At 39.1% G+C, this 23,637-nt stretch overlaps 1 protein-coding gene across 1 annotated transcript in view; it reads left to right on the top strand.

The window, feature by feature from the left end:
• Positions 1-23,637, top strand: part of SMARCC1 (SWI/SNF related BAF chromatin remodeling complex subunit C1) — a 124,078-nt gene that overhangs the window by 80,899 nt on the left and 19,542 nt on the right. The window contains 4 exon segments of the mRNA XM_070463437.1: positions 6,761-6,816; positions 8,878-8,992; positions 9,688-9,842; positions 14,829-14,963. Of these exon segments, the coding sequence (XP_070319538.1) occupies positions 6,761-6,816; positions 8,878-8,992; positions 9,688-9,842; positions 14,829-14,963 (461 nt within the window).

Raw genomic sequence — 23,637 nt, 5'->3', positions numbered from 1 at the left:
CGCGGCTGCGTTCTGATGAAATTCTACTGACAAAAGCAGCCTTCGTTTGCTGACCCCTCATCAGTTGGATTGATCAGATATGTCTTGAGTCGTTAGTAATATAAGAGAGTGGGAGCCAGGCAGGTAATTTTATAAACTGATCTGGTCCTTTACAGAAAAGATCACATGGTGAGGGGGGAGTCACAGATGACATACCAGATTGTGAAAGATCTTTGGCAGCCAGGGAAGATTGAGGGTCCTTTGTTGTCACTGAAGCAGCACCAGAGGCCTCTGAAAAGCTCATGTGCAGCCAACTAAGCTAATTGCCATTGAACAGATACTATGAGCCAGACAGTTATTAGCATTTTACATGAAATAATTAAATCCTTAGCTCTATCCCTGTGAAGGAAATAGTAATAATACTCTTCTTTTGTGTATTAGGAAACTTAAGCCACTGTCAGGTAAGTAGCTTGCTCAGTGTTACTTCACCTGGTAAATTGTGGGGACGGGATTCGAGCCTAATTAGTGTGTATCCAGAGCTCATCCTATTTTTCTAGAGCCAGGGGCTTGCAAATCTCGGGTCTTGGGCCAAATCCAAGTTGCCACCTATGTTTATTTAGCCCACAATATATGAGAATGGTTTTTACATTTTTAAATGTTTGGATGAAACCAAAAGAATAATATTTTGTGATACATAAAAATTATGTTTAAATTTCAGTGTTCATGAAGTTATGTTGAAACACAGCCACACCCATTCATTTCCAAGCTGCTTTTGTAGCCGATTTCATGCTACTATCGCAGAGTTGAGTAGATGCCACTAAGACTGTAGGGCCTGCAAGCCTGAAAATAGTTACTGTTTGACCCTTTACAGAAGAAGGTTACCAACCCCTGATCTACTGCATATAAGAACTAATTGTGAACTGTGATGTCGATATTTTCCCTTGGCCGATGCAGCATTAACTACCTGGTCAGAGGATTTTTTTTTAAATTTTTTTACTTTCTCTTTCTTTCTGTGTTTGGACTGTGGCTCACTAGTTTATGTGTTTTCTTATAGGTTGGGAATTTCCTTTTATTCATTCTAGTATCTTTAATTAACTCTGCAGACATGGGTCAGGCCATATATTTGTAGGGAAAGGTTCTTAACCTTCTAGTTGATCGGCAACAGGATGACATTAAGGGATATGCGAATGGCTGCAGCCTCTTCAGATTTTACACTTCTGACCAGGACTCAGACCAAAGACCAAGCGCATGTGTGCACACGCTCGCTCTCTCCTTCCAGGAAGATTTCTAATAGCTGCTTTAACAAAATATTTTACAGACTAGAAACCATTACTCTTCCACATAGCATCCTGAGAAGTATACAACTCATAATTAAACTCTTAATAAACATCTCCTTAAAAGTCTGAACACTCCAGATAGTCCCCCTTACAGAGAGTCTGTCTCTAACCCTACCATCCTTTTATGGATAGGTATTAATATTATATTAATATATTGTTCATCTTGAAATTATAAGAGTTGATATCAAATTTGGCTTGCTTTAGAGTAGAGAGAGTATGTTCTCTTTTTAGAATGCAGAGCTATAGATTGTGATTATTTATTTCAAATGTAGATTGCCTTTATTAAAAAAAATACTGCATTTCTCCCACGTGGTACTTATTCAGTATGTAATTAAGTTGATCCAGCAAAGGTGGCTTAATGCACATTCAATTAAAAGTAACTTTTGAGGTTTTAGGGTTTAAAAAAGCTCCGCATGCATTTGCTTTTTTGTTCAAATCATTTTATTATATTTTAATGTATTAATTCTTGGTACGTATTTCATCTGAACTAGGAATTAGAACATTACCGGTAGTTTCTATTTCCCTTGTACCTGATATTTTCACTTTCCCACTCCCAGGACTGAGAATCATGAGTTTTGAATAGTGTTCAGCTGTACACATACATACAAAGCTTTGCTTGGATATGGTGCTGCTTTAAGTGCAGTTGCCACATTGCGTTAAGGAGAATGCATCACTGATTCAGTTGTCCCTTTTTCATAAAGTGGATTTCTTAATAAAGGAAAAGAGAAAAGAGAATTGAACATTTTTGAACATTGAACCTTGAACATTCTTGCTTAACTTATTTTGTTGTGAACTGCTTCTGTGAGTAACACTGTTTTAGGAAATCCCTAGTTTCTCCCCAAAGTTGACCAGTAACACTTGATCCATTACCTTCCTAGTATTTAATTCTGCTGATGTAGCAGGTGTAAATGATGTTCTGTTATGGTTTTAAATTATATTTCTCTGATGACTAATTAGAGTATCTTAAATTTATCAGTCATATGTCATTCTGTGGAATAACTGTTCTTGTCTTACACTCACTTTTCCATAGTATTTACCTTTTTCTTTATAAATCTGAGGAACTAATCTAGTTACTGTGAGGCGTGTGTTTTATTTTGTTACTTGTTCTTTTTGGTATCTCAATGTAAAGAAGTCCTTTATTTTCATTTTAATAGTTTTGTCTTCTATTTCATGGGCACATTTTGTGTTGTGATTAAGAGATCATTCAGGTTTTATTTTTTTTTATGTGTCTTTATCTGGAATTGATTTTAGTTAGCGTATTGAAATGCAGTTGATTTTGTATGTTAATTCTATAGCTAACTGTCTTGCAATGCTGTTTTTATTTCTAGTAACCTTCCTGTACATCGTTTTATTTTCTGCAGATCATAACTATTTTCTTCTTTCCTTTCTACCCCTTTTTGATTTCTTTTTCTTTATTGACTACCTAGGCTGTGACCTCTATGGCAATACCAAAGGAAAGTAGTTATATTGGTATTCATGTCTTGCTCTTGATAATAAATGGAATACTATAGGCATCTCTTTTTTTTTTTTCATTTATTATTTATTAGTTGGAGGCTAATTACTTTACAATATTGTAGTGGGTTTTGTCATACACTGACATGAATTAGCCATGGATTTACATGTATTCCCCATCCCGGTCCCCCCTCCCACCTCCCTCTCTACCCGATCCCTTTGGCTCTTCCCAATGCACCAGGTCCGAGCACTTGTCTCATGCATCCAATCTGGGCTGGTGATCTGTTTCACTATAGATAATATACATGTTTCGATGCTGTTCTCTTGAAACATCCCACCCTCGCCTTCTCCCACAGAGTCCAAAAGTCTTTTCTATACATCTGTGTCTCTTTTTCTGTTTTGCATATAGGGTTATCATTACCATCTTTCTAAATTCCATATATATGTGTTAGTATACTGTAATGGTCTTTATCTTTCTGGCTTACTTCACTCTGTATAATGGGCTCCAGTTTCATCCGTCTCATTAGAACTGATTCAAATGAATTCTTTTTAATGGCTGAGTAATATTCCATGGTGTAGACATCTCTTCTTGAAGAATGAGATATATTATAAGATTATCACTGACTGTCTGGGGGGCGCAGGAACTTTCCTTTTATTTTTAGCCCTTGTTATGAAAGCTAGCCTGTCATGAAAGACATCGAATTTTATCAGATACTTTTATGCATATGAGCAAATAAGTTGATAGACATATTAATGTTAAAATCACTCTTTTGTTGTAGTCACTTTGTCGTAATATATTACCTTTTTAAATGCACTACTATTTTCTGTTTTTAGGTATTTTGCTTTGGAGTTTCTCATTTGTGATTATAAATGAGATTTAGCCTAGGGGCCTGTATAATATTCCTTATCTGTTGTCTGTATTAATTTTGTGAATCAAGGTTATTACTGGCCTTATAGAATGAGTTAGGAGGTATTCTGTCTTCCATATTCTCTGGAAAAATTTGTGAATATTATAATCATTTTTTTTAAGCTAAAAGTTTGGTAGAATTCCCCCGTAAAAACATCTGGACATGTGGTGTTTTTGTCTAAGTTTCTAAGCTTTTTCCGTTATACTTCTTCCCAGATCTGTTTAGGAAAATCAGTTTTCTCATAATTTGTTAATTTGATCTAGTTCTTCTGTTTTATTTGGCATGAACTTTTTCAGAGCTTTTTGTCACTTTTTTTTTTTTTTTAAAGTATAGTCGATTTGCAATATTAGTTTCAGGCAGACAGCATAGTGATTCAATATTTTTATAGCTTATAATACTTTACAATTATTATAAAATATTGGCTGTGTTCTCTATGCTGTAGAATATATGCTTTTTTACCACTTAATGTTTTAAATTGAATGATATTTGCTTTACAGAATTTTCTGGTTTTCTGTCATACATCAACAAGAGTTTAGTCATAGGTACACCCTGTCCTCGCCTTCCCAAACTTCTGTTCCTTCTCTTTCCCCGTCCCACCTTCTGAGCTGTCACGGAGCCCCCGTGTGAGTTCCCTGAGCCATACAGCAGATTGCCACTGACTGTCTGTTTTACATACGGTGTTATAAACTTCTATATTACTCTATCCATACACCTCACCCTCTCCCTTCTCCCCTCCCACCATGTCCTTAGGTCTGTTCTCTATGTCTGTTTCTCCATTGCTGCCCTGCAGATAAATTTGTCAATACCGTCTTTATAGATTCCATATATATGTGTCAGTATACAATATTTATATTCATTTTCTGACTTACTTCACTCTGTATAAAAGGTTCTAGGTTCATCCACCTTACTGGTGATGCAGATGTGTTCCTTTTTATGGCTGAGTAGTATTCCATTGTATATATGTACCACAACTTCTTTATCCATTCATCTGTTGATGGACATCTGGGTTACTTCCATGTTCTAGCTATTGTAAATAGTGCTGCTTGTTGCTTATTTATTTTATATATAGTAGTTTGTGCTCTTAACCCCCTTCCCCATCTTACCACTCTTCCTTCCCTCTCCTCATTGGTAACCACTAATTTATTCTGTGAGTCTGTTTCTGTTTTGTTTTTTATATTTCTCATATAAGTGATAACACAGAATATTTGTCTTTATCTGCCTGATTTATTTCACTAAGTGTAACACCCTCCCAGTCCATCTGTGTTGTTGCACAGTGTGAAATTTCGTTCTTTTTAGGGCTAAGTAATATTTGTGTGTGTGTGTGTTCCACATCTTCTTTATCCATTCATCCTTTGTTGGATACTTAGATTGTATCCATATCTTGGCCACTGTAAATAATATTGCTCCAAACACTGGAATGCTAATATCTTTTCGAATTAGTGTTTTCATTTCCTTAAATATTTACCCAGGAGTGGAATTGCTAGATCATGTAGTGGGTTTTTGTTGTTTTTGAGCAACCTCCATACTGCACTGATTTACATTCCCACTGACTGTGTACTAGGATTCTCTCACCTCCACATCCTTGCCAGCATGTGTTTCTTGTGATCCTTTTGATGAGAGCCATTTTGACAAGTGTGAGATGATAACCTCATTAGGATTTTGACTTTCATTTCTCTGAAGATTTGCAACTTTGAGCCTCTTTGCTTGTGCCTGTTGGCCGTCTGTTTGTTTTCTTTGGAAAAGTGTTTATTCAGGTCTAATGCTCATTTTCTCATTGAATTATTTGTGTTTTTTAAAATATTGAATTGTATGAGCTGTTTATATATTTTGAATATCAACCCTTCATCAGTCAATATTATTTGTAAATATTTTCACCTCTTCAGTAGGTTGTTACCACTTCCTTTTCTGACCTTTGCTTTTTTATCAATAGTTATGGCTTTTCTTCCAGTTTTAATATTAATTTCTGCCTTCCCTCTCTTTTCTTGATCTGTCACAGAAGAGATATCTTGATTCTATTATATATTTTAAAACTCTTGTTGTATTTTTGGGTTTTTTTGTATCTTTAATTTTTTTTTGCCCTTGTTGTTTTCTGTTTACCTCCTCTATTCTATTATTCTTCCTTGCTTTCCTATAAAGAATGTACAGCTTATAGACTTTGAACCGTTATTTCTTTTCTAATCTAAAAATAAAAAGGCATATTTTACCTTTTCCCATAAGTGGTATTTTTAGTGAATCTCAAAATTACGTTTTCAGACATAGAGACGTGTGTATTTTAAGCTTCTAATTTAATTGCATTGTGGTAAGACAACTTTGTTACTGACTTGGTCGTTGTCATTGACTTCTTGAAATTTGTGAAAACTAGCTTTATGGCTTAATTTCTGATCAGTTTTTTTTTTTTTTTTTTTTAAGAGTAGGTTACACTTTTTTTTTTTTCCATTTATTTTTATTAGTTGGAGGCTAATTACTTTACAACATTGCAGTGGTTTTTGTAGGTTATACTTTCTATTGATTTCTTTCTTGTGTGTGTGTGTGTGTGTGTGTGTGTGTGTGTGTGTGCTGGGAAATGTGATCATGCTCCTGAAGTTTAGTAACTCTCTAGCTCTTAACTGTTTCTCTAGTCCCTGACAGACTCAAAATAAATACTCAATAAGTATCTTTAAGAATAACAAATTGTTTTTATTTTTGCCTTTTTTTTTCTTTTACTTAAAAAGTGTTTTTGAACTTTTAATTTTTATGTGTACAGAAAAATGGAGACCCACAATGGGCAGTTCAGTGCATTAAATGCACTCATGTAAGCAGCCCCACGATCGAGAAAACTGATCATTACCAGCACCCCATGCCACCCTTGAACCCACACCTTTCCTGGTAAACCACTGTCCTGATTTCTAACACCACAGGTTACTTTCACCTGCTTTTGAATTTTACATTAGTAGAATCATAAAGTGTGTGTGGTTTTATGTCAACCTTCTGGTTGTGAGATCTGTCCATATTACTATATGTAGTTGTATTTCAGATACTCTCAGAACTTTATAATAGTTTTTACTTTTTCCCCACATTGTACTATTTGTTCTTGTTCCTTTGTAGAAGGAGCTGAAGAGGAAAAAATGGAAACAGATACTGATGCTCAGCAGCCTGAAAAGGTAAAATGTCAGTCTGTCTGAACTCTCCCACGATAGAAAAGCCACAGAGAGCACGGATTTTCACAGCATACCAGTTTGGGTTTATTTTGATCTTTTGAGTCCCTCTCGGGACTGTAAGTGATTCTGTCAGCCATTTTCACTTTCCTGGTTTAAGGTGCAGTTCTCATAGGACATAATAGAGGACATTTGTCATTTGTTTATTTAGTGAGGATTTATCCACTCTTCAGGTTCCCTGGTGGGTCAGCTGGTAAAGAATCTGCCTGCAACGTGAGAGACCTTGGTTCGATCCCTGAGTTGGGACAATCCCCTGGAGAAGGGAACAGCTACCCACTCCAGTATTCTGGCCTGGAGAATTCCATGGACTGTGTAGTCCATGGGATCACAAAGAGTGGACACAACTGAGTGACTTTCACTTTCACTTTAGTGAGGATTTATCTATCCACTCTCCCAGCTTCTGCTTCTGTAATTCTTTCAGACAGAGTTGGGGAAGATGAATACAAAAGACTATTGAAGACTTAGAACTATTGAATTGTAGGGTTTGGGTTCTGTACTTATGCCAGAGGAGAATTAGAGTATTGAGGAGTTTTCTGGGAGACTTAGCTGTCAGCAGAAAAATATTTGGAAAACTTAACACGAAGGTGACATTTGAAGTATGTTTTAAAGAGCAGGTAAAATTATAAGGCTTGAAATGAAGAATGGGGAGTCAGATATTCCAACTGTCAGTGGAGGGGGAGACACTTCAACCAGTGTGCAGAGGGCATCCAGGTGCCCAGTATGTTTGTGTCCTGATGCCTGTCTCATGAAGGCTGTAAATGTGAGGTAAGCCAAGCAGAGCAGAATTGTCATGCCTCTTCAAGATTGGGGTACAGGATAATCAGTCAGCCACTGTTTAAATGAAGCAAGGATTTAAGCTCTTGATTCCTTCTGGTGTTTTATCATTGTATATAGATAAGGAGAGGAAGGGAATCATAGTAAAATTAATGATTGTTCTTACAGCGTCTCAAATACTGTGCTTTATACTTTACATTTATGAATTAATCAAGTTCCTAAAATAGCCTTATCAAGTCAATGATAGTCTCTTCATTTTATAGATGATGTTACATAATTTGTTCAAGGATTTCAAAATCGATAAATGATGCCAGCTCCTGACCATAGAGCAATTGAAGTTTTCAGTCTCCAGAACATGATCACTGATTGCTCTGTTTTGGCTCTTCTAAGAGCCATTGCAAATGGCTGTATTGAAGAACTTTCTCAACTTTTAATTTTGGCAGCATTTCATTTTGCTCTTGGCTAATACTGTACATCTTATGTATTTTTATTCATTTTATATATTGAAGTATAGTTTATTTGCAATATTGTGTTAATTTCTGTACAGCAAAATTATTATGCACACATATACATTTTTTATATTATTTTCCAATATGGTTTATTATAGCATACTGCATGTGGTTCTCTGCTGTGTACAGTAGGATCTCCTTGTACTGTGCATTTTAAATAACTTTTAGTACTTTCCCTGGTGGCTCAGATGGTAAAGAATCCGCCTGCAATGTGGAAGACCTGGGTTCAATCCCTGGGTTGGGAAGATCCCCTGGAGAAGGGAAAGACTACCCACTCCAGTATTCTGGCCTGGAGAGTCCCCACGGACAGAGGAGCCTGGCGAGCTGCATGCAGTCCACTGGGTCGCAGAGAGTCAGACACGACTAAGCAACTAAGCATACAGACGACTAACCATGTGTTTGCTTGTTTAACCAGTAAATAATGTAAATAAGTCACAGTGACACTCTTCTGGACACTGTGTCCCCAGCATTATAGCAAAGGCGGTGGGACTGTGCTTAAGAAACATGAAATCTCATGAGCATTCAGGAGCTGTCGATAGTGAGAGGTATTTTTCGGAATTTATTGACTTTTTTCCAGCTTTTCTCTTAAGACTTTTCGGAACCTAGTCCACCTGTTGCCAAAAATAGTGGAACCTTAGATGTTATCTAAGATAACATCACTTGTAAAAGGACCTTTTATTTCATTTTTCTCACTCTTTATCCTTTTCTTTTGTACCCCTTCCAGGCAGAAAACAAAGGGGAAAATGAAACGGATGAAGGTGATAAAGCACAAGATGGAGAAAATGAAAAAAATAGTGAAAAGGAACAGGATAGTGAAGTTAGCGAGGATACTAAATCAGGTACTTTGAGGAAACTCTTTGGACTTTATTATGTAAAACACTAAAAGCACTGGAGAAATGTGAGCAGTTAAATTGTATAGAAATAGTCCTAAAAAAAAAAGAAATAGTCCTTCATTTGCTACATGTTTCTTAACATAACAGTAAATATGGATTTGAGTTTTATTTTGCACTGAAGCACCATCACCATGCTGGTGACTGCATTGTTTTCAGCGATTCAGAGACAAACAAGTTGGCTGTGACTGAAGTCAGTACTTTTTTCTTTCCAGTTCGTTGCTGGTATGTCCCATCCTGCCTGACTTGAAAGGCTTCCAGAGGTGCCTGTTCTCGGCTTCTGATTTCCTATAGACCCTAGGATTTCCCAGAGCATCTCATTGACTGATGAGTCTTAGACCTAAGACTAAGACTGAGATCTAAAACATTTTGGTCTTAGGACTTAACTCCCCTGAATTTTCCTTTATATCCAAGGGAAACTACATAGAGAGCTCAGAGAAGACAGAGTGTGCTATTTAGAAAATCCATCTCAAATAGAAGCCGACTTACATGCATGGAGTGGATCAACAGAAATCTTAAGGGAAAGGCACTGAGATCTCTTTGTAACATCAGTCCTAGTTTGTTATGTGGCAGAGGTGAGAAGTAAGATAGCTTATTCAAACTGGGCACACTGGTAATAAAGCTTTCTGATTTTTTCCCCCCAGAAGAAAAGGAGACTGAAGAGAACAAGGAACTCACTGATTCTTGTAAAGAAAGAGAAAGTGATGTTGGGAAGAAGAAAGTAGAACATGAAATTTCTGAAGGAAATGTAGCCACAGCCGCAGCAGCTGCTCTTGCCTCAGCTGCAACGAAAGCCAAGGTTTGCCCCTGACAGCTCTTTTCCTAGTGCTCTCTTAAGCCATGAATGGCTGTATTGTTTTGATGTTACTGGGAATATTTAGTATAGAGAGCCTCGCATCTCATAGGAGATGATTGTTTGTTTGAATGACATTTCTAGGTTAAGAATTCCATGGGCAGGAGGATGGTGAAAATAGCCAACCTGGGCCTAAATGGTGGCTGCTTTCGATTCATTCATTGTGTCATTCATTCAGTCTTCTGAAGACTGCATTGATTGAAGGCAGAATTTAAAGTCTCTCAAATGTGCCTGCAGAACTTGTCTTGGACTATAGTTTCAATAATTTCTACCAGATTGAAATATTTGTAATTTTTAAGACAAAAATCTGTTTCCTTGTATAAATACTTCACCCTGCTCTTAGAGACTGGAAGGAACAAGAAGGAACCTAAAATAGCTCTTTTTCTTCTTGAATTTGCCAGCTTTTCTGGGGGTGGTTTTCTCTATTTATAACATGGTATTGGCTTCCCAGCATATTTAAGAAGAAGAGAGAATGTTATTTTCCCTGCTTTGTGTTAAGTTAGCACTTTAAAGCTTTCCAGGCATGAATATGTCAAGTTTAAAAAACCTATTTACCCCCTTTCTATTTTACCCTCAAAAGTAGTCTCCTTTCATTATAGGTCACCACATTTTAAGCAGTGGTTACTAGGACATGGCTAATCATTTTATCTGGACCTGTTCTTGATCCATTGGTAAAGATGTTTTTAATGGTGTTTAGTTACCCAGACTGTTTAGATGTTGTAAACTGTTTCTCCAAGTGTTTAATCTGTGTGGCATGGCTTATAACATGACCCAGTTCAAACCATAAGAGCACTGTTTTGAGTGCCTGCCCATCTGATGTAGGTCAGACGGTCTTGGGGAGGTTTGCTCATGGGTCACAGAATTGTTCAGTCAGATACCCCAGCTGAGTGTTACTTCACAGTAGATTGAGGTCTTGCATATGCATACTAGCCAGTCTCTTCCAAAGATGTGTCCTGATCTTCATGGTTCTTAAGTATAATTTTAGGTATTCGCTCTTGTCTGCCACCCCCGATGTCTAGGAATTTGTGAGAGGTACTCTTGTTTAAGTGAATACTGATGGGGACAGCAATTTGACTGTTGTTTCATATTTGTTTGGTTTTGTTCTTCCTTCATTGGAAGCATTATTTTGAGTCTGTCTTCTGCCAGGTTCGACTCCTGGCTATCTCAGTGTCTCTAAGCTGTCCAAGTTATTTCTGTTCATGCTGTCATCAATTGGGCATGTTTTCTTGAAAAATGAGCCAAGCCAGGAGGGCTTCCCTCATTCGTGCCTTTGCATCGAAAGACACAGCCGTCCACCCAGTCTTCACTCAGGTCACCTTTGCATTGAAGTATAAGTTAGACACAAATAAGTAGATACATACGTCTACAACTAGTCAATTTTTTCACAGGCTGAACCCACCTGTTGACTCATAAATAGCACCCATGTCAAGCTGTATATATAATCTTACCTGCTCAGCATTAGCCTCTTCATATCCCTTCCAGTGACTGCTTCCCTTCAGAAGTAGATGCTGCCTGCCTCCTAACAAGTTACTTCTTATGAAAGAAATCATATGCAGAAAAACCTTTAAAAATACCAATATGAACATAGTACTTTCTTAAGTAACCTCTCTGTCTCTTCAGGCTCGAACTCCTTAGGGAATTTGGGGATCTTCCCTGATCAGGACCCTTCTCAGTTCTCAAGTGTCATTTCTCGCCCGTCTGTCCTGAACTCTCACTGTCCTTTCCCATTATTTTTCTCTCCATACTACTCTGTGTGCGTCACTATAAGTTGCCAAAGAAGGAATTAAAGTGGTAGATGACCATAAAAAGTCTCAAAAGTCTTTCTGTGCTTTGGGCACAAACATTTGTACCATTGACCACCTTGCCACTGCTGTTTGACTCCTTCATTACAGAGGAACTGCTCTTACGGATCAATTACCATGACCCTTGGTTAGTCCAGACAAGGTTTAGAAGAGTGTCCAAAGAACATTTTCTGTCCAGGTCACTGAATTTCCACTCCCTTATCAATCATTCACTCCTTATTTCTAATAGACTGGGAACTTGGGTCTTCATTCTTGGAACACCTATGTCTTCCACTGACTTGTGAAAATGTTACAGATGCTCACACTACATGACTTGGCACATGAATTGTTCCCTGCTACTTACAGCTTGATCTGATACATTTCACAGCACACATAATCATTTTTGTGCTACATGGTAATTAAGGAGTAAGGAATTTACTTAAATTACTGTGATTAGTACAACTTATCTAGGCTATCCAAGTTTTCTGTTGTTCTTGTTTTTGTTCTTCTGCGTCTATAAACAGCTTTGTTATTAAAGAGTTTTCCTTGATACATTTTAATTGTTTATCACACTCTGACATGGAGTGGTAATTAGAGGTTCTAGATCTAGCTCCAAAACATATAGAGTGGGCATGCTTTCCCCATCTTTGCCAGATGAGGGGTTTCTGGGTAGCAAGATCCACTTTTTCATTCCACCTGCTGACAAGCTGTGGGCTAACTCACCTAAAGAGCAGGGTGTGGGTGTGAGAAAGCACTGCTGGCTTAGTGCTCCCCCTGCTTTCCATCTGGGTTTAGGTGGAAGAAACCGTCCAGAACTACTGCTGAATAAACTTAGAAACTCCAGAAAAGAGAATATGTCCTCCTTTATCAGTAGCAGGATTCAGTTCTCATAAGATAGCAGAAATCACATAGACATTTACTTCAGGGTTTTTTTCTGCTACCATGCCATCTCCACCTACTTTAAAAAGGATATTTGTCTTCATGGTAACTGGGTATTTGTTTTAGAACATCAGGAAGATTTTTCTTCTTATCCCTCAGAAATACATCATAACTTGCTCCCTTATGCCTGAAATTCTCTCTCGAGATAGGAAAATTGTATCTTTTTCTCATTTTACATGAAGTTAACCGGAACACATTTTTCAATAGCATGTGTAGGATTTTGAGTTCTTGATTTTGGAAATTCGTCTTTATTTTGCACCTCATTAGGTTGCACTTGAAATTCTAGACTGAAGTTTATTATCCATCAAAATTTGGAAGGCATTTTTACCTTTGTTTTCAAAAACCTAGTTTTCCTTTTGAGAAGTCTATCATAGTCTGAATTTTTGTTTGTAACCTTTTTCTTTTCTTGGTCTGTTTGAAAATTTTTAGGTTTTTCAGTCTTGTGTTCTTAAATTTCCAAAGTTCATTGCTGTGGATCTTTTCTTTTTTAATGTTTATTTTTTTACATGGTAATAATCCCTTTGTGTTTGATAACTTGTGATCTTCAGTTTTGAGAGGAAGTATTTTGCTGTATTTATTTGCTAATGAGTGGGGATGTCCCTTGGCTTCCCTTGCAGCTCAGCTGGTAAAGAATCTGCCTGCAATGCAGGAGACCTGGGTTCAGTCTCTGGGTTGGGAAGATCCCCTGGAGAAGGGAAAGGCTACCCACTCCAGTATTCTGGCCTGGAGAATTCCATGGACTATATAGTCCATGGGGTCGCAAAGAGTCGGATACAACTGAGCGACTTTCACTTTCATTTTCCCTAAGTTCCTGTATTTCTCTCAAGAAAGTAGAACATTTTCTGCCAAATCCAGCAGAGTTCTAGAGTTCCCATTCTCATTTCAAAAAGCCAAACAAAACTAGAAACTGGTAACATTAGTCTCTTGTGAAGGAAGAGACACAAGTGAGAAGGAAACTTACTTTTTATTTTACACCTCCTTGCATATTGAATTTTATATCACATCAGAAGTACAGAATAATAACACTGTCAGAGTAGGCTTAGAATCATGTAATCTTTATTTTAACTTTTGATATTATTGATGCAGCTTAATGTAGTTTAAGCAGGCAACATGACCATTAATAGCTATAGATTCTTTCATAAAATCTTTCGCCGACACTTCTGAATCTTCCTGCAGATAAGTCTCCAAAAATATAAAACTATTTTTCTTTATCAACTATAAAAGAATGAAAAATAAGGCCGTTATTTAATAAGTGTTCTCTTTAGTTCCCCAAAACCTACATTAAACTCCTTGTGCATGTTCACTCCTTCTAGATTTTATAAGAAATACAGATTAGTAAGACCGCCACCCTGTGTTAATTCTCAAAACCTTGTGTAGAAACAAGATAAGCGCACAAACTCAGCTGATAAAATAGTGGAAAACAGTGTTGGGGGTGTGTTGCTGTAAGCTCTTGGGTGGTCTCTGGAGAAGGTGGGATTGATCTTTTGCACATAGTCAGGACATTGGCCAAGTATGGGATCCTCGTCCTCTCTGGGTGGTCCTCAGTCTTCTCTGAGTGATGTGACATCTTCCTCTGGGTGCTGCTGAGTTGACAGAAAATGAGAATAGGACTCATCAGTCCTGTTGCAGAGAGTGAGTGGTACATTCTTCCAGAATGTCTTCCTGTATATTTTCAAACTGGAGGTGAAGTATTGTTCACCTCCTTTCCTCCCTGTTCCCAGTAGGCCCTCACTAGGCGCATTGGGTGCTGAGAGAGACCACTGCTTGCCTGCCCCTGGACAGTTGCTAAGGAGAGAAAGGCAGACTTACAAGTGAGGGTTGGAGACAGGCTCGGTGGTGGATGGGGAGGTGCCCCGCAGGCCATTCTGTCCTTCTCTGTGCCCATCCAGGCCTGGACTCATCTCTCCTCCCTCTCCTCATTCTGCTATCTTTGAGGAGAGTAGACTTTCATGGTAGAAGTTGCCTTTTAATTCTTAAAAAGGGTTGGTTTATATCTGTTAAGTACTAGAAATTGAGGTATGGATAGTTGTTAAATTGAAGTAAATGGTAGAAACTTACAAAGAGGGCATCTAGGGCACCATTCTTAATTACATAATTCCCACTTTCATTAGCAATTTCAGCATTGTCTTACTGTTTTTTTCTGTTTTGTTTTGTCTCACTGTTTTCTAAGCAAACATTTACCTGAATACTTGAAATGTTTTTTTGCCCTTAGCACCTTGCTGCTGTGGAAGAGAGAAAGATCAAGTCTCTGGTAGCTCTCCTGGTTGAGACACAAATGAAGAAACTGGAGATTAAGCTTCGACATTTTGAAGAACTAGAAACTATCATGGACAGAGAGAAAGAAGCTGTAAGTAATGGGAATTTTGTAGTGGCTTTTTGACAGTTAACTTGGATCACTTTTCATAAAATAGAAACTAAAGAAAATATGGTAACCTAATTTGTTGGTCTCCATCACTATCATTTAACTTTTTCTGTATTTGCTTTGCCCTTTCAAAAGGATTATCAGTCAGTAATGGTAAATTAAAGGAAGTCTGAAAATAACTATCTAAACCTCAGTTTCTTACACTTCTTGGTTTTGCAGATACTTGAAGGTGTCAGATTCTCCCTTCTTCAGTAGTCAGATCTTAGACTTACTGTGTTACTTAGGTGTTATGTTCCCTCTCTTCTATGGAAAACCAGGTCTAGAGGAGTAATTGTAAGCAGCATTTTGGGGGGTATACATTTTTGATATGCCCCAAACAGGACCAAAAGAATTACGGCAAAGGCCAAGAATAAGAAGAGAAACCACAAGAAATAAGAAACATAGAAGCAGGGAAACATTTGATTATCTGAAGGAACTTTTTTTTTTTTTTTGAGAAACAGAGATGAAGTTCTCTGGAGAAGTTTTTTTTTTTTTTTTTTTTTTTGATGAGATGGCCAGAAAAGTCATGAGTTGATGACTTTTCTAAATAATGGCTAAATTTGAGGATTTAGCACTTAGGAATTTTTCGGATTGTTTTGACTTCTTTGTGAGCATGCCATATGCTGGTATCTCTAAATGAGACAACCTTAAACCATTCCAGAAGAGTTTTAATCTTAAGGATCCATTTGCATCTGTTGAACTCTTTCCTTGTTGTCAGTCCAGGCAAGTCCTCTCTCAGATTCATGTTGACTAGCTCAGGAACTATCACAGTAGCCCATTTTCATTTTGTCCTAAGACCTGCCTGCCTCTTACATTCTGGCCCTGTGAAGAATACGCTGCTTCCGTAACTATCCTGCCCACACCCTGTGCCCTCTTATCCCCAGTCCCGTAGCCCTGTAAGTATCTCTAATATCCCCTGCCCTCTCCTGTCCCAGGAGCTTCTGGCCACCCTGTCCCATCTGCGTCTCTGAGCACCAGCCATGCCGACGCACACCAGATGCAGGCTTCCGTCATGGCTGTGTGCACCTGCTCTTCCACCAGCAAGGTGTTTTTCCTGCTCTTTGCCAGCCTCCTGCACCTGTGGGTGACTTGTCCTCTGTGTCTGCTGCTGAGGCAGCCTAACAGAGCACTTATTGTATTGTAAATGCTAGTTCATGCACATGCCTCCCTTACCAGAGTATATACTCTTTCTTGAATGTCTTGTTCACACACAACTGGCACATCATGGGTGCTTGTGTAAATGTCTGTCAAATGAATACATCAGTGTCAGAAGCTGGGAAAGTGGAAAATAAAGTTTAACTTTGGGGACTTGACTTTAGTTTAACAGCGAAAACAGAGAACAGGTGACAGTATTGTGTGTTCAGTTCCTGTGGGAACATACGTGGAAGACGTGGAGAGGATGTTAGAGAAGACATCAGGAGGTGAGCTGGAACTTTGAAGAATGAGTGCATGTGTTTATCTTACCCTAAGAAGCTGCCCTTGTGTCATTTGATAGACTCTTACAGGGTATTTGGAATAACAGGGAGCAAATAGCTGTGAAAAGAAGAGAAGCGAAAAGCAAAGGAGAAAAGGAAAGATATACCCATCTGAATGCAGAGTTCCAGAGAATAGCAGGAGAGATAAGAAAGCCTTCCTCAGCGATCAGTGCAAAGAAGTAGAGGAAAACAACAGAATGGGAAAGACTAGAGATCTCTTCAAGAAAATTAGAGATACCAAGGGAACATTTCATGCAAAGATGGGTTCGATAAAGGACAGAAATGGTATGGACCTAACAGAAGCAAAAGATATTAAGAAGAGGTGGCAAGAATACACAGAAGAACTATAACAAAAAAGATCTTCATGACCCAGATAATCACAATGGTGTGATCACTCACCTAGAGCCAGACATCCTGGAATGTGAAGTCAAGTGGGCCTTAGGAAGCATCGCTACGAACAAAGCTAGTGGAGGTGATGGAATTCCAGCTGAGCTATTTCAAATCCTGAAAGATGATGCTGTGAAAGTGCTGCACTCAATATCCAGCAAATTTGGAAAACTCAGCAGTGGCCCCAGGACTGGAAAAGGTCAATTTTCATTCCAATCCCAAAGAAAGACAATGCCAAAGAATGCTCCCTAAGAAGGCAGTTAGGGAATATACAGAGGTTGTCTGGGAACCGACAAGATGAAAACTACTGACCCCAGTTAAGGTGAGGATGCTGAGCTGGCCCTGGGTTCAAAATTCAAGAGAGTCTGCCCGATTGTGCAGCCTTCCATGCCAAATGGATGGCACACGTCATTCAAGGGAACAGGTGACAGACATGGGCTCTGTTGCAGGTTGGAGAGAACTGGAGGGCCTGGGCCCTACCTACAGCATTCTTACTTGAATTCAAGGGGAGGAAATACTTGGAGGCCCATGAAGATCTGTGTCTTGATTTCATTTATGGCTTCTGGACTTGATGGCTCTCATTTGGCTAGGTACAGAAATCGTATACCTTCTGAAAGAGAGACACTGTAGGAAACTCAAACCTGTGAGAAACCTTCTGGAAGTGACGGTAGATGAGAAACTGACATAGAGATAGCACATGAGGTAAGGAGGCCAAGGGAGTTCAGAGGAGGCTGTGATGTAAAAATTCATGTTGGTAACACAGATTGTGAGATCAGAGTTGTTTCAGTCATGGCTTTCTCAGGCAAACATACCTGCTTATTTCTATGAGATTTAGAAATTCTGCCATTTGAGGAAGTCAGGTCAATTGACGTTAGTAACATTGAGAATCTTCTCAGGCTTCCAAGGGTTTTCCTATTTTTATTTCAGCTGAGCTGTGCACGCCTCGGCCAGAGAGTCTGCATCCCACTCTAGAAAGTACAGACTTTGGCTCTGGAGGCACCTGACACATTACCATAAAGTACCTATAAAAATCTTACAGGAAGGCTGTTACTAGAGCAGTATAGTACACCACACAGCCACACATATTACCTTCCAGGAAGGGAAGGAATATGGGGAGAGATGCTGCAATTAAAGGTACATTTTATGTTTTAATGATGTCAGCAGTTTGAAAGAATTGTGAGCTCAATTTTCAAGGTAGTTAAAATGCAGTAAATAGTTGCCAACTAGCTCAAGGTCATCCATGAGCTAAAAGATGGGACAAATTCAGGATTGCCTCCGATTGTCAAGGAGATCTTTCTGGTAGAGGAAGTACTGATCTGAGCTAGTTATTTTTTTTATTTTTTTATTTATTTTTTTTTTTTTTTTTAATTTTTTTTTTTTATTTTTTTTAAAAATGGTCCAAATCCAAAACTGTGAAGAGGAAGGTATGGTTGCTAAGGAAGCCAAGAGTCTCCTTAGACTACTTAGATCTACTGCCTAGATTTGGCAGTATTCATGGCATAGACAGTGGATTAAGTTCATTAGTTCATTTAGCGAATGTTTATGAACACCTACTTTGTTCTAGGCATGTTAGGTACTGGGGATACACTGATGAATAAAACTGTTTGCCTTACTTACTAGACCTTAAATACTAATGAAGGATGATAGATGTTGTGTGCTGTATATCTGTATGCATGTGTGTTACCATTTGTTGGCATATTGAGTGCAGCACTTTTACAGCATCTTTCAGGATTTGAAATAGCTCAATTGGAATTCCATCACCTCCACTAGCTTTGTTCATACTGATGCTTTTTAAGGCCCATCTGACTTCACATTTGAGGATGTCTGGCTCTAGGTGAGTGATCACACCATCGTGATTATCTGAGACTGGAAAAGGTCAGTTTTCATGCCAGTCCCAAAGAAAGGCAATCCCAAAGAATGCTCAAACTACCTGCACAACTGCACTCATCTCACACACTAGTAAAGTAATGCTCAAAATTCTCCAAGCCAGGCTTCAGCAATACATGAACCGTGAACTTCCAGATGTTCAAGCTGGTTTTAGAAAAGGCAGAGGAACCAGAGATCAAATTGCCAACATCCACTGGATCATCAAAAAGCAAGAGAGTTCCAGAAAAACATTTACTTCTGCTTTATTGACTATGCCAAAGTGTTTGACTGTGTGGATAACAATAAACTGTGGAAAATTCTGAAAGAGATGGGCATACCAGACCACCTGACCCACCTCTTGAGAAACCTATATTCAGGTCAGGAAGCAACAGTTAGAACTGGACATGGACCAACAGACTGGTTCCAAATAGGAAAAGGAGTACGTCAAGGCTGTTTATTGTCACCCTGCTTATTTAACTTCTATGCAGAGTACATCATGAGAAATGCTGGGCTGGAAGAAGCACAAGCTGGAATCAAGATTGCCAGGAGAAATATCAATAACCTCAGATATGCAGATGACACCACCCTTACGGCAGAGAGTGAAGAGGAACTGAAAAGCCTCTTGATGAAAGTGAAAGAGGAGAGTGAAAAAGTTGGCTTAAAGCTCAACATTCAGAAAACTAAGATCATGGCATCTGGTCCCATCACTTATGGCAAATAGATGGGGAAACAGTGGAAACAGTGTCAAACTTTATTTTTTTTCTCCAAAATCACTGCAGATGGTGATTGCAGCCATGAAATTAAAAGACGCTTACTCCTGGGAAGGAAAGTTATGACCAAATTAGATAGCATATTAAAAAGCAGAGACCTTACTTTTCCAACAGAGGTCCGTCTAGTCAAAGCTATGGTTTTTCCAGTGATCATGTATGGATGTGAGAGTTGGACTGTGAAGAAAGCTGAGCGCCGAAAAATTGATGCTTTTGAACTGTGGTGTTGGAGAAGACTCTTGAGAGTCCCTTGGACTGCAAGGAGATCCAACCAGTCCATCCTAAAGGAGATCAGTCCTGGGTGTTCATTGGAAGGACTGATGCTGAAGCTGCAAACTCCAGTACTTTGGCCACCTCATGTGAAGAGTTGACTCATTGGAAAAGACCCTGATGCTGGGAGGGATTGGGGGCAGGAGGAGAAGGGGATGACAGAGGATGAGATGACTGGATGGCATCACCAACTCGATGGACATGAGTGGGATGGAGTGGGTTGCTATGCTCTCCCGGAGATCTTCCTGGCCCAGGGATCAAACCCAGATCTCCTGCTGCTACTGCATTGCAGGCAGTTTCTTCATACCTCTGAGCCCCTGGGGTAGCCCCCTTTCATGTTCGTACCGCCTGTCATGTAATTGAATCTGTTGGTAGACAGGCACCATGACATTATGAATGGTTTTATCTGAGATTAAGAAAGCTGTACTTAGAAGTGAGTTTACTTGACAAACGTACGGCTTCAGGCAGCAGGCACTTAACTAGGACTTTACAGGTGACTGGTCACAAAAATGATGTTGGCTCCACTTTGGGATTTCCACCTCCAGAAGCAGGTGTGGAAGCAGAAAGATGCAGTTGTGCTGTTTTGTTTTTCCGGAGGTGTACAAAGGAATGATTATGCCCACTTTTTTCTTAAGTGGATTTCTGTTCATTGATATCAAACTTTTCAAAGGAAGGTGTGTTTATTTACTTCAGTTCTGAGGCCAAGTAGTCAGAGTCTTCAAGGCTCTGCCACTACCCTTGGCAGTATAAATGGATTTTTGAGGCCCCCACCTCCTTTTACTGTTTCCCACCCCTCCTCCCTGTTCTATGCAAATGAAGTTGGGAGAGAAGCTCTGTGTGAACTTCAGCTGCATTTGCAGCTGTGTGTGCGTTTGGGGTCTTGGTGTAGAAAAGTGCTCTGTTGTGTTCCGGTTCCGCTTGGATTTGCTGCTTTATACATACACAGTGTCTGAATGAAGAGGGAGAGAAAGGCAGAGTTTGAATGCCGTGGGGGTCGGGGGTGTCTTCAGATCAGAGCCACAGGCAGCTTTGTATGATACTGGGTTCCCTAAACCCAGATTGGAGCTGTGAAAGAAAGTGAACAAATTCATTAACTCCCTGTTTATAGGAGTAATCTACACTATTTGGCTTAGCTGTGGGAACTTATCTATAGTCTTTGATCATAGAAAAGGGGGAGAAGAAAGTCACTTTATCTGAAGCATGTAATTTGGTCAGTTTTAGTGTTCTGTTTTGTGATTACACAAACAATATGAAACATTAAAAAGTGACTTCAAATTTATTCCTAGAAATAATCACTGTTAATAATTTAGTGTCTTCCAGCACATTTTCAATGAGTAGATAATGTTTGTATGTGACCACAAAGTTTTTATATATATATATATATATACATATATATATATGTAATTGTTACAAATATTATTATTTGCAACTTGCTTTTTTTATACTCTGTATCTCAGACATAAATGTACATCAAAAAAATACATTAATGACTATCCTTATACAAACATACATACAGTTTTCTAGCACAGATTTCCACATGTAGAATCACTGGTTTATTGGTTTTGTGAATTTCAGATTTTCTCAGAACTGTCGTACTCTCCTCAGAAATCCACAGATCACATTCACATTTGATTGCCACAAAAATGGCAGTTAGATTGAGTAACAGTGGTGGTGCTAGTGGTAAAGAACCCACCTGCCAATGCAGGTTAGACGTAAGAGATGAGAGTTTGATCCCTGGGATGGGAAAATCACCTTTAGGAGGGCACGACAACCCACTTCATTGTTCTTGCCTGGAGAATCCCATGAACAGAGGATCCTGGTGGGCTACAGTTCCTAGAGGCACATGGAGTCGGACACGACTGAAGCAACTTTAGCATGCAGGCAGCAATGGTCAGTTACTTGTAACGAAGAGAGATGCCTTTTGTATGGTGGGGCCAGTACGTGTCCCTCAACTCTGCTGCATGCTCCCCAGAGCAGAGGTAGTCCTCCTGGAACCAGCTGATAACCTGCCGTGGACATTGCTCTCACTTTACAGGACCTGTTCATTGCACGTTCAATCTAAAGCTTAAATTGGGTTCTTTTTTTTTTTTTCCTGTTTTAAAACTTTTTCTTTCAGTTTTATTGCAAGACAACTGATGTAGAATATCATAAGTTAAGGTATACAACCTAATGATTGACAAAATTAGTTAACATTCTTCATCTCACATAAATACAAAAAAACTTTACCATGTGATGAGAACTGTTATTTTAAAAAGCTAATGTTGCTTAGTCACTCAGTCATATCTGACTCTTTGCGACCCCATGGACTGCAGCCCTCCAGGCTCCTCTGTCCATGGGATTTTCCAGGCAAGAACACTGGAGTGGGTTGCCATTTCCTTCCCCATTAAATTGGGTTCTTTCAGGTGTGTGTGTATGTGCATATCTATATTTAATCACATCCTTTTAATTCTTCTAATTATCTTTTAATAACTTTGTATGTTTTGAAGTGATAATTGAAGCTCATGAGAAAATAGTATAATTGAGTTTAGTTCATTTTAGACCAAGATTGGACTTCCCTGGTGGCTCAGATGGTAAAGCATCTGCCTACAATGCGGGAGACCCAGGTTCAATCCCTGGGTCAGGAAGATCTGGAGAAGGAAATGGCAACCCACTCCAGTATTCTTACCTGAAAAATCCCATGGATGGAGGAACCTGGCAGGCTACAGTCCATGGGGTTGCAAAGAATCAGATGACTGAGCGACTTCACTAGACAAGGAAGGTGGGGTAAGTTTTTCTCTCCAAGATTAATACTTTGATACTAAGGTCAGCTCCTAAAGAAAGGCTAGTTTGGCTTTAAAATAAACAAACACTGAGATAGGTAAAATTTCCTTTCAGAGACACACCATCTCCCACCAGTAACAGTTCAGCTTTTTATAAAGCAGATCTTGCCCTATATTCTAGAGTTCTTACATAACTGCAGGACTTCAGCAAAGCTGTCCAGAGCAATAATGGCTCAACAGGAACGTAGGTTGAGGTCCTTTTCTGGCAACCTTGTAAGTCTAACTTCAGGGTAGTACTAAATTTCCTGGAAAGAATGGTTAGAAGAATGCAAAACCTAGGACTTATGGTCAGAGTCTTTAGATTTCTTTCTTTTTTTTTTTTTTTATTTACCTTTTATCTACATTATCTCACTGATTAGTCATCTTGCAGAGCTGGACTTCTTGCAGAGGATTCTCTGGCTGTTGACATCTTACAGCTCCCTTCCAATTCTGAAAAGAAGGGTATGTTAAACTGAGCAGGCTGTAGCCTCTTCTGGTCACTGTTAGGAAGAGCTCCCACCAACCTGCTGGACCGTGGTAGCAGTGGCACCCTGTGTCCTCTCTCCTGATCACCCTCAGCCACTCACAGAATCGTTCGTTTCCGATCTCCACCTTCCAAGGGAGACTGCAAGCCAGCTAAACAACACACAGGGTATAAGTGTTGCCATCTGTTCTCTCCCTCCTCACCTGACCAGTCTGGTTGTCTTCATGCTGTGTCCACGGCCTGTCTTCCCACACCCATTCCATCTGTGGATGTTCCCTCCTAGCTAACTCCTGACAGCCAGTGAAGCCTCTCACTAGGCTCCTCAGGGACTTCTCCCCAAGCTGCTCTCTGCTAAAAGCCCAGATTTGCAAGCAAATACTCATGCATATTCTACCTAGATTTTGCAAATGATAGTATGTAATATTTATCTATAAAACTGACTGCTCCTGAAAGCCAAAACGTTACATTTCCTTAACTTATCAAATGCTTGGAGTAGTGCTCTCCAACAGAAATATAGTGAGCCATATATGTAATTTGAAATTTTCTTGTAGCCACATTAAAAAACAACAATAA

Source organism: Odocoileus virginianus, unplaced genomic scaffold, assembly GCF_023699985.2.
Source record: "Odocoileus virginianus isolate 20LAN1187 ecotype Illinois unplaced genomic scaffold, Ovbor_1.2 Unplaced_Contig_2, whole genome shotgun sequence".
NCBI lineage: Eukaryota > Metazoa > Chordata > Mammalia > Artiodactyla > Cervidae > Odocoileus > Odocoileus virginianus.
The sequence above is the reverse complement of the archived record's forward strand: the minus strand, read 5'-3'. Positions and strand labels throughout refer to the sequence as shown.